This window comes from Ylistrum balloti, unplaced genomic scaffold, assembly GCF_031769215.1.
Source record: "Ylistrum balloti isolate Yb309-2 unplaced genomic scaffold, AGI_CSIRO_Ybal_v1 Utg369724, whole genome shotgun sequence".
NCBI lineage: Eukaryota > Metazoa > Mollusca > Bivalvia > Pectinida > Pectinidae > Ylistrum > Ylistrum balloti.
Window position 1 is genome coordinate 424,783 of NW_026781942.1, and position 10,567 is coordinate 435,349.

The window sequence follows — 10,567 nt, forward strand, 5'->3', positions numbered from 1 at the left end:
GATGGTAAATCAGCTTTACTTAACAACAGAATACAAACACACAAACAACTTTTGAATACATCATAATACTGCAGATCAATAAACATGTTATACATTTTGAACACATCAGAAGTAATACATTACTGTATGTATGTAAGGTGGGAGAGACAAGTTCATCAATGGAGGATTTTCTGAGATCTAATATAAACACATTACACAAGAAATTATTACTTCTGACGACTAGATACAATAGGATATACACTACAACTGGAATGTTTACAACTGTTTACAATACCTAACAACAACTAACAAAGACCTACTATACTGTATGTTTACATGGACATACTACAATATGATTGGCAGGCTGTGTATATCAACCATTACACATGTGTTTACATTTGTATATATGCATATCAAATCTTCCCTGTGTGTAACATTTTATACCATAAGAAGGGGGAGTAACTCTCTTTATTCAGTGCCCTTGATTTGTATCCCCTGTGGAACTCTATTTTTTTATATATATATATTTATATAATTATGTAATAGGAAAGAGTAATGAAAAACATCCTTTCAACGCTGGGGTTCAAACCAGCGATCCTTCAGTCTTTACCGGACACTCTTCCGCACAACTAAACTAGCCAAGGCTCGTAAGGTGACCTGTACTCTCAATTTCTACAATTACATGAAATAAAAAGTGCCAAACAAAACAAATAAATTCAATACTTGTGAACATAACTATTCACAATCTAGCTGAATAAAAATGTGTATAATTTAACTTGAATAAACATGATTGTAAACATACATAAAGTGTATTGTAAACATACATATAGTGTACATTGTATAAATACATCTTGTAGCGGTATGAGGAATAATGTAAATTACAACAAACAATCAACGTACAAGATTACTTTTCAAGCCTTGCTTAAAAATAACATGAAAAATATTTGTGTTTGGAAAAACATATTTCAAATTATAACAGATATATTTAAATACATAATAAAATGTTTATGTCTCGCACAAAACAACCAATAAAAAAAACAAAATCAAGTAAACAGAGTTTGGTTTGCATAAGGAAAATATAATTCAAATTACATCTTGAAGACATAAACATATAGGCAAGTTAACTTTTGAAGCCTTGCAGGAAACAACCAGTTAAAAAAAACCCAAACACGTGTAAACATACAATAGGTAAACATATAGGCAAGATAACTTTTGAAGCCTTGCAGGAAACAACCAGTTAAAAAAACCCAAACACGTGTAAACATACAATAGGTAAACATATAGGCAAGATAACTTTTGAAGCCTTGCAGGGAACAACCAGTTAAAAAAACCCAAACACGTGTAAACATACAATAGGTAAACATATAGGCAAGTTAACTTTTGAAGTCTTGCAGAAAACACATGAAAATCACATTCCTTTGGAAAAAATAAAAAATTTGAATAAATTTGACATTTGTAATCATTAAATTCCAATAAAAAGGTAAACACCTGAAGCCAGTTACCCGAGCAGTGAGTTCTAATTATCACCTACACTGAACCACTGGTTATCAACAAGCTTTAGCCTTCTAAATATGAAGTTCATCTGAGACAGGGGTGTAAATAAAAGTAAACAAGATTTCTTTCTCCAATTTCATTAATTTGATTTGAATCAGAAGACCCATAAATAACATAAACTTTACCACTATGAAAAGTTACATCAACACATATCACATATCACTTGCTATTGTCAATTAAATCACTTCAAGCAAAATTGAGGACAAAATAAGGAATCAAAATTACAAGATCAAGACTAGCAAAATAGAGAAGGAAAAAAACTTCGCAAAATCTGATAAAAAAATTAGAAAAGTAAATGGAGAAAGGAATCAGAAACATTATATATATCACTATTTTGTAAATTACATCTAAATCAGTCATTTAAATTCAGAGATAAGTGCAATACATTATATACAAAACAGTGTTGGCAAATTCAATGTTTTAAGCAAGAAATTACCATTTACAATTTTCCAGATACAATCCATCTACAAGACGGGTAAATACAATAAGTCACAGGAATTTTTTTTCTTATTCTTTAGTCCTTGATTTTGGATGGTATCAGATGCTGTTTAATCCATACAATAAACACTCTTAAGAATGCCCACACAGTTTTGTTTTCCATAAACTTGAAGAGACAACATCACCATCCGCAATACAAATTGTGAATCTCTACAGTGTCTAACACTTATCAAGTTATTTCCCTCATTTCTTCTTTAGAAATCCTGGAAAACATATAAACTTGGATACTGAAGTTTGGCCAAGGTACATGTTTCCCTTCTATAAATAAGATCTCATCTGTTTCTGTACCTCATCTATATCTGTAGTAGTGTCTTTTATGTTGTAATTGTTTTTATGTTATAAAAACTTCCTCGCCATCTGAAAGCATAATTGGAATGAGACAAAATTCTACATTTATGAACTTGGATAAAAGTAAGTTCAGTAAGCTACACATGTACTCAGTTGATGAAATTTGTTTATGAATGCCCTCATGTATACAGCACAGGTACCAACCATATCTAAAAGCTGTCCAATATGTTAAACAATGCAAGTAGTCTTTATGGTGGACATCCTCAACAGATATTGAATCTATCCAATGTGACAATAGCTGACCAACGTTGACATCCGAAAATCCGTATGTAAAGTAATTTTAAGTCCCAAACTGTCTGTTACCTTAACTTTTACAGAGTTGGCAAGCCATAGACTGTCCAACATTTTGCATAAAAACAGTTTTTGGCTTACCTCTATCTTTTACCTGTATAACAGTATGTATTTTCATGACCTTTGCCCTATGATTTTTTTTGTCTTTGTAATTCATGGAAATCCATTAACTGTTTATCCTCTGGCTATCACTGCCTTACCAGGAATATCAAACTGCCCAGTTGTTAATACATTTTTTACCTTGAGAGAATTCTGAAAACTTGAAAGTATAACACATAGTGCATTTGCAAAGTTCAAGACTGAAATTTAAATTTGAAATGTTTTAAATAGTAGTGTGGGAATTTAAATCCAAACAGGATCACTAGTAATCTAACTAAATGCTTAAATTGATGATCAATTGTATTTCATACAATTGTGTTAACTGCGAAGACGTTATGTAAGCATAGTCATTCCTTTGGCGTTTTTTTTTTCCTTAAATCATCATTACTTAAAAAATTTCAACATTTGTAAAAATTGAGTTCAAAATTACACATTTGAAGAAATATCTGTGAAACTTTCATAAACATTTTTTCATCAAACTCTTTCATCATTTCTCCCATGTCTTCCATACACTTAATTTCAAGTTCTTGCAAATTTTGGACAATCATCTGACCCTTGGGATCATCCTTATCAACTAGTGATTGTAGATTTTCATGCCCAAGGTACAAAGGGTGTTTTCGATCAACTTGTCCTTGAAAACGAGGTGATTTCTTGGCAGGGTCATCATCTCCATATGCAGGGGAAGTTGTCAGATCACCTATATTGGCCTGCGGGCAGAAGATGAATGGTTTAAAGATGCTGGTACTTGGGTTTGGTGTGGCTGTGAACCAGTGACAAGGAGGTGTGGCAGAATCCGGGGGTGGAAGCACCGACACTTGGCTAGCCATGGTGGTAAATGTACCACTCATATTGATACCACTGGACTCATCACGAAGGACCTTACACATCTCCTCAACCCCAATCTGGCCTGTCAACAACAAATAACAGTCAATTATTATTGGAAATGATAAAAATTTAACGTTTTTTAACAAACATGGAAGCATCCAAACATTAACCAGAATTTGATGAAACATAAAAAATATGTTCACAATAAACAAAGTCTGCAATACTTGCCAAGATCAAATTCATGTATGAATCAGATAGTAAAATACTTCAATATGATGAAAAAAAAAATAAAACAGTAAAACAGTATCCTCCATTTTGCCAAAATTTTCCAATCATATAAACAACAATAATAAGGACGCCTGATGAATAGTGAACCCTATCCAATCTATTTACTGACTATTGAACAGGCAAAGAATGAAAAAATAAAGAAAAGTTTTCATTATATTTACTATTACACAAAGAATGATCAAGTTATCTATTTGTTCTGTTGATCTGGGATACTTTTCTTGAGATAATATAAGATTATTTAAATATAAAAATTACACTCTTTGTTCATACAGGACTACACAGAATCCTACATAGAATTTGAGTGTGTGGAGGAACCTTATGATATGTGATTTCACCTTATACATAAAACAAAAAAAATAAATCAACCTATCATTTTACCTTTGGAAGCGAATTCCTTAAGAAGACGTTTTCCATGGAGGTACCTTGCAGACCCTGGCGAGATGGAGGAACACCCAGATGATTCCTCTGAAAACACACGATAAAAGTTGAAGTCTCCGTCTTCCTTTCTGTATAGCCCCGCCTCCTCAGCTGCCTCTATCAGGCCAGGAGAAGACAAATCAATCTTGGTTGTGATTGACAGCTCATTTGACACATTGTGGATTCCTGAAAGAGATGGGTAATATTTTTAGAAATCAATTAAAGTATACTAACAATGAATTATTCTTGAACTAGACAGTTCAGAAATTAACAGTTCCCGATAGAATGTGAAATTATGTGCAAAGTATGCACAGCTGATGAATTAAGCAGAAACTATTGAAGACAATGTGCCACAAAAACAAACTTGTTCCATGAAATCCATCTTTTTTAACTGGCAAATATAGCTTTTCTTTTCATACATGACTCAATGTCTCACCTAGGTCAACCCATGTTCTAAGTATGAAGTTCCAGTGACAGGTAAATTAGCTGACGGAAACCCTGACAATATTTTTGTTTGATGCATGTCAAATTAAAGTGACCTACGTTTGGTAGGAACAAAGGGAGACCTACACACATAAATCCATGATGACCACCTATCAGCCATTTCTTTTTAAAAATTTTTTTGCTCAGTCTCAAAATAGATAACATACAATTACAATGCAGAAACCATGCAGAGTCTACAAATGATCTGGAAAAATGATCCACCTAGTAGTGCCAAAACAAGAGGCCCAAGGGGCCTGCATTGCTCATCTGGCTAATCTAATTCAGTAATGAAGTCATTTAAACAGAATTCCAGATATGACAAACTTATAAACTGCTATAATAATTTTCCTTTTGGGTCTTAGGCTTGTGGTCAGACAGAGGTCAAATTAACAATTCATTCAAATTTCTTCAGACCAGTCAGGAAGGAATTTTAAGAGGTAGGTGAGCTTTATCAGGTCTTGTTTAATCTGTAGACCTGTAATTGTACACAGTTCCATAAGTTCCAACATCAAATGATAAGAACCTTCAAGTTTTACTGCTGCCCAGTGAGAAGCGACAGTTTCCAGAAGCCAAGCCTCTGAGGAGTCCGCCAGTACATAACTGTTGTGGTAGGCCATTTTTGTAAGTCCTGGTTCCTCAGCACATGGTCCTCCCTGTCCGTACTGTCCCAGTAATCCAGTGATAATGTCAACACTCTCCCGGGCACTTTTAGATCTCTCCAGACCCAACCTGAAATCATGACAGTATTACCAGCGTACAGCATTCTGATGTCAAACTTAACTTCCAATCTACATTGATATCATTTATACAATATAATCTTCATTTACTATGTTTGGTTGATTTACTGCCCTGTAAACAGTCATGGTCATTTTAAGACAAGGCCTACTTGATGTATTGGGTTACTACTTCACCGAACAATATAAAAGAGGCCCTATCACATGCCATCAAGAGTATTTAGATTAAAGTGTCTGGCCCAAGGATAAAACCAAAAAGGTGCAGCCTTGTCCATTCCTCAGAGTAAAGAGTATCAGACCATGCACCCAAGATCTTCCCTTAACCAAAAGGCTGTGTAGGTCAACAAGACCAGCAGCAAAGAAAAAATGAAAATTTTTTTTAAAATGTTCAATGCATATACATTATATAACTGTATATTTTTACCCCTTTTTTCCTCATCACTGAATTACATAATATGATCAGCACTGTTAAACACTCAATTTCACATCACTGACTTACACTTTTCCATTTTATTGCAAAAAGCAATAGGTCTCGCAATTCATTTCCAAAAAATTCTAAGAGCACAGGACTTGGAACTTGTGTGTAGATTGATCACTGTTACACGTTTTTCACATCACTGACTCTGCAATAATATTACCCCCAGTAACAAATGATACATGATATGCTTTCCTTCAGTTTGAAATACTGCCATTACCTCCCCTGATTTCAAACTCTCCTTTATATCTCCTAGCTACCTGACAAAGTCCATGCCGAGTAATTTCTCCTTTAGGTCATCAGGGCCATTGAGTTTAGACCACACAGCCACATTACCAATACACAGACCGTGCTCATTAGCGCCCATCTCAGCACCCCACATCCAGGCTGGCTTTGTTAGGATCACTGCATGTGTGTGTGGCACTTGATCTACCTCCATGTAAGTACACTACAAAGATTTATACATTAAGATCAGCACTGTGTAGATAAAAACCCATGTTGACATTTTAATCAAGCTGATGCCTAAAACTGACTTCTGAACAACTCAATTAAAAAAGTGAAACTATAAAAGGACTGCAATTTATTCATTCTAAGATGTGAATTCAACCAGGATGAAAATGGACCAAGTAGCAAACTCATTTTGATTGAAAATTCTATAATACTGATATTTTTCATTTGCACTTCAATCTCCAAAAGTGAAAAGGTTGACTAGCCACACTATCCTTCTCAACCAAAGTCTTCCCCAGAATCTCTGTTACAGTATTATTTACAACTCAGTTGAAACATGCTCCTGTCAAGTGAAAACACAAGTTGAAAACCATTAAAAGGTACCTCTGTAACTTTGGACTATTATTGGTATAATTAAGCATATTCTAACAGGGACCTAGGTTTCTCCCTAAGGTTTTCAATAAGAAGTTCCTGAAATACAGATAAAACAACTTTACATGCAATGTACTGTAATTATACATAATTGGGTGCGATCAAATTTTGGCAAGTTAGCACATAATATTCAAACATCCACAAAATTTAATACTGTAAATCTCTTAGATTTTGTGAATGCTTTATTTTGTGAACTTACCTCTTTAGAACGGTGGTCTAGAACTGACTTTAAACTCGTGAATGATTGGCTATTAGATATATGGACAAAACTGGTGAATGAATCAGCATAGACGTCATCAACAGTTATTTCCATAGAAATAATCAGGAGGGATTTGAGTTTGTGATTGACTCTCCTAGTGTATTAAAGTGAAAATAACTCCCACACATAATTTAAGTGATTTACAGTATGTAACCAGCATATAGAAACTACCATTAGTGCAATCATATTTCAACGTACAACTTTCAGCAGGAAAAGTGCCAAAATGAGATTACCACTAAAATATGTATGTTTATAGTATTGTTTTCATTTTCTACACACCATGACTTTTGATCCCTCCTCATGGTCTTGCTTAGGCACATGGATGACTTCTTGAACTTCTCCTGTTGGTCTATCAGTGTTCTTTCCAAAAATGACACAGCCATCACTAGTAGCTGGTGGCAAAGCCACAAACATATCACAAGGCATCTCCTTGACCGAACTGTAAAAAAAAACAAATAATAATGTACTGGGTTAACAAGGACGAACATAGCTGGATGTGAAAAGATGTCATCAACAAGGACAGACATAGCTGGATGTAAGGGAATGCCATCAACAAGGACTGAAATAGCTGGATGTGGAGAGATGTCATCAACAAGGACGGACATAGCTGGATGTGAGGGAATGCCATCAAGAAGGATGGACAGAGCTGGATGTGAGGGAATGCCATCAACAAGGACGGACATAGCTGGATGTGAGGGAATGCAATCAACAAGGACGGATGAATTATGTTGAACAGTACAGTGTTGATATATAACAGGGAGTATTTTACATCCCTTACTCTATGTATGCTTTATAGAGAAAATAAACAAATTTGCAACTGAAATATTAACACAGAATATGTTGAGGTGTATGATTTTAATCACTTTTTTTTTTATTCTTTCTGGAAGCATGACATGTTACAGCAACCAAAATTATCCAGGCGCAAGGTCATGCAGGTCCACAGTGCATGTAATACACCTCAACAAAAAGGCAATTCTGAAATACATAACGGTCCAGAACCGATGTCCAGATAGGTTAATATTTGTTCTACTTGTTGTTTTTGCACAAAAGATCTACAGAGCTAATGTTTGCTTTTAATAATTAATTTAACTGCAAGGGGCGTGGTTTATTATTCATTGCCGATTTTATTCACTTTACAAATCAGGGAGGGATTAAATGATAACTTCATCATATCTTTGAGGACATAAATATGGCATATATATAAAAATGTGTATTAAGAAAAATGTACACAAAGCTAATGAAACATATAAAACAAATTACTGCATATAACTATATAGTCTATTGATTATATATTATAGTGAATAGATTTCATCAAAGCTTAACATGTTACCGCTACCAAATTCATCCGGGTGCAAGGTCACGCAGGTCAATAGTTCATGTGATACAGATCGCCAAAAACCCATAGCGATCCTGAACTAATGTCTTAACGATACTCAGACATATCCATGTACTGTACTTTTCACCTTTGATTAGCGATGAAAAAATGGGACCGGTTGTTGTTTAATCTTCAAGTCTGGCAAAAAGATGGAGATTTCAAGTCCAGTTGCAGCATCAGCAGCCAATATCCGGAAGTTACGTCACAAAAACTTTAATGGTTCACACTGCTTCACTTTTCATGTGGTGTGATTTCGTATCGTGAAAGAAAAACGACGTCTATATCAGTCAGGTTAGAAACACGAACACGTTTGGAATCAGGGACAATATTGAGTCATTGATCACATTAATAACGGTTGTAATCTAATTTAAAAAATCACGTGCTTGTAAACAAGGCTTTTTCCCCTTACAATGTCATATTCATATTGGACGTTGTTTCGCTGACGATACAAATCCAGAACACCTGAAATGGACGGGCAAGTATATTACGATCATGAATGAACGGAGAGAGTACACGTAGCGGTGGGGAGGGGGCAATTTCAAGCTTTCACTAGTTATTTTACCTTATATTATGTTACCATATGTTGGGTTTGTATCTTGCCGAGAAGTCATGAGTTGGTTCTCCAGATTTTTTATCGTGTCTATTTGTGTGTTCACATTTGATGAGACCACTTTCTCTGGTAAGTTATTCAAGTACACTTCTATTCTTAGCATGAACAGATCTTGGCAGCAAGTGTTTTTGGAAATTCTCATTACTATGTGCATATTCCAGTATTGATCATACGCTTTAGATGATAATACAAATGTCCTCTTGTCCAACTATTTTAAGATCTACATATGAGCCTGACTGATCTGTTAGCTTTATTCAAATGTACTTGTTTTACATAATTATGGATCTTGTATCCTGTCCCATATTCCTCAGTCAAATAGTCATAACTTTACACTTGTGAAAGAACATGGAAAACCAGCATTCCCATCAAGTGCCACAACTGGGAATCATACCCGGTGTCATATCATATTTGTATCCCCCATCAGAAAATGATCTGGATCACTTTTCCTTCATCAAAAAAGGGTCTGGGGATCACTTTTCCCCCATAAGAAAAGAATCCCCCCCTATAGTATTTTGATCCCCCTTGTGAATTTTATTTTGAACTTGATAGCTTTATAAATAAAATGAGATATGATAGGTAACTGTGTCTGGGACTTGGTCACTGATACCTGGGTTACCTGTACAGGTGTGATTACATAACACCTGTGGAGCCAAGGCTGAAGAGGTCAAGCTCCAGATTACCCTGTACAGGAGAATAATAAGCTTTTATGTAAAATGATGACCTCAATCTGTAATGGAATTTATCCACAGGTAACTTTAATTGATCACTCAGTATACCTGCCCTGTGCACATGGGTGCTCACTCAGGTTTGACCCCTCTACCCTTAATCCTCTTATGTAATTGACTGGTTGGCCAGGTGTAATTAACAACTTCACAGCTAACATAACACCTATCATCATATTTTCACTATCACCCTAAATATATGCATATATGCATTGTTGATATAACTTCTCTTAAGGGGGATCAAAATACTATAGGGGGGGGTCATTTTCTGATGGCCAGAAAATTATCCGGATCCTTTTCTGATGGGGGATCCAAATATGATATGACACCGGGTCTCGGGCATGATAATCTGCCGACTCTAACAACTGAGAAGCATGCTTTGTAAGCTAAGTGACAGAGACCTCTTTTAAAACTATATACAAGCCACACAGACCCTCTCCTTTTACAGTTAATACACCCCTATCTTTTTTGAGATTTCCTAAATCCCAACTGGAGACTCTTAATACCACAACCTGTCGGATTTTGTTGGGCACCTAAATGAAAAATACGCATTCCCGTCAAGTGTCCCAACCAGGAATCAATCTCTAGTGTTGTAATTGACTGGCTCTACCAACTGAGCCAAAGAAGCATGCTCTGGCAGCTGAGTGACAGCTGCTTATAAAACACTATACACAAGTCACACCAACCTGCTCCTCATACACACCAAAAAAAAAAAAAAAAAGAAAATGAAA

The 10,567-nt window shown here is 35.3% G+C and overlaps 1 protein-coding gene across 1 annotated transcript; it reads right to left on the reverse strand.

The window, feature by feature from the left end:
• On the reverse strand, positions 1-8,699 carry LOC132565441 (secernin-3-like). Its single transcript, XM_060230080.1, has 6 exons — positions 8,593-8,699; positions 7,409-7,568; positions 6,252-6,439; positions 5,306-5,511; positions 4,261-4,485; positions 1-3,676 (listed from the first exon to the last, which is right to left on the reverse strand). The coding sequence occupies exons 2-6, from the start codon at positions 7,553-7,555 to the stop codon at positions 3,168-3,170; spliced, it is 1,275 nt and encodes a 424-aa protein (XP_060086063.1). The 5' UTR covers positions 7,556-7,568; positions 8,593-8,699; the 3' UTR covers positions 1-3,167.
• Positions 8,700-10,567: the final 1,868 nt, after the last annotated feature.